Source organism: Cariama cristata, unplaced genomic scaffold, assembly GCF_000690535.1.
Source record: "Cariama cristata isolate BGI_N322 unplaced genomic scaffold, ASM69053v1 scaffold11820, whole genome shotgun sequence".
Classification (NCBI taxonomy): domain Eukaryota; kingdom Metazoa; phylum Chordata; class Aves; order Cariamiformes; family Cariamidae; genus Cariama; species Cariama cristata.
The window spans coordinates 55,837-56,899 of NW_009592998.1; the positions used below are offsets into that span (position 1 = coordinate 55,837).

A 1,063-nucleotide genomic window follows, 5' to 3' on the forward strand; every position below is an offset into this window, starting at 1 on the left:
GGGGGGAGGAAAAAAAAAAGAGCAGAAGAAACAGGACTTCCATTTATAATCATGTGACACCTAAACTGTGTTTCAGTTTCTACTTACAGCTACACCATATAAATATGGAGACTTCACTCACCTGTAGTACACAGGTTTCTCCAACATTTTTGATTTGCAGAGCCCTAAACATTCCTAGTAATGCTGTAAGTTCTTTATACAAAATTTAGGCCTACTGATGGGAAGGTTGTCCTTGATTATCTTTCATGGATGTGCTAGGGGTATACCAAGGACCTACAGGAAACTGCAGATTGTATGATGAAAAGCACTATAAAACGAAATCTCAACTTGTCTCATGTATAATTCCTGGGAGATGTTATACACAGCTGTTACGTGTTCAAATAGCACTGAACATTAGAAAATAACAGCAAGATTTGCTTAACGTTTTTCCTTTTGTGTTGTTGTGGTTTATTTCCTTTTCTGTTTTTAGTTCATAACAAGCTAAAACACAGCAGAACCAGAGCAAACCTGGTGGTTTGCTTATCTTAAAGGCGAGAAGATCACAGCTACAGGATGACGATTCCATGTGGGACGCCCCATCAAGTCAAAGACATAGTTCTTCAGTGTGTTTATGATTAAGAGATTTTCTGAGGTTCACTTTTGGTTTTCGGCTACCTCAGAAAATAAAGGTGCTTGCAGGAAGGTAATGGGATTCTTTGGTAGGATCAGTCAGAGGCAACGCTGTTTCCCTGGAGGGTCTGAGCTGGTGTGACCAGCAAAACTGCCAGCCTCGATGCTCGGAATAACGAAAGGCCTTCCAGGAAAAGACTGGCATGCTTCAGATATACACCTGCCAAGGACTCTGCCGTCGGGCGGTGCTGCAGAAGTGGTACGTACAGGGCACGAAAGGGGTCTGAAACGGGAGAAACTGACACGAGTCTCAGCACATTCCCCGACATCCCCGGTACTAAAGCGGCGGTGCCCCAGCCGATTGCCGCGGGACGCCCCTGGGTTCTGCTAACGGTAGCGAAAACGCTTCCCCGACGGGCGCTGCGAAGCGGCGCCGCTGCGCCTCGGGAGCGAG

At 46.2% G+C, this 1,063-nt stretch overlaps 1 protein-coding gene across 1 annotated transcript in view; it reads right to left on the reverse strand.

Moving 5' to 3' along the window:
• Positions 1 to 147, reverse strand: part of SLC35D2 (solute carrier family 35 (UDP-GlcNAc/UDP-glucose transporter), member D2) — an 18,723-nt gene extending 18,576 nt beyond the window's left edge. Inside the window, exon 1 of the mRNA XM_009706663.1 lies at positions 122 to 147. Coding sequence (XP_009704965.1) covers positions 122 to 147 — 26 coding nt within the window. The remainder of the gene's footprint in view (positions 1 to 121) is intronic.
• Between the last annotated feature and the right edge of the window lie 916 nt (positions 148 to 1,063).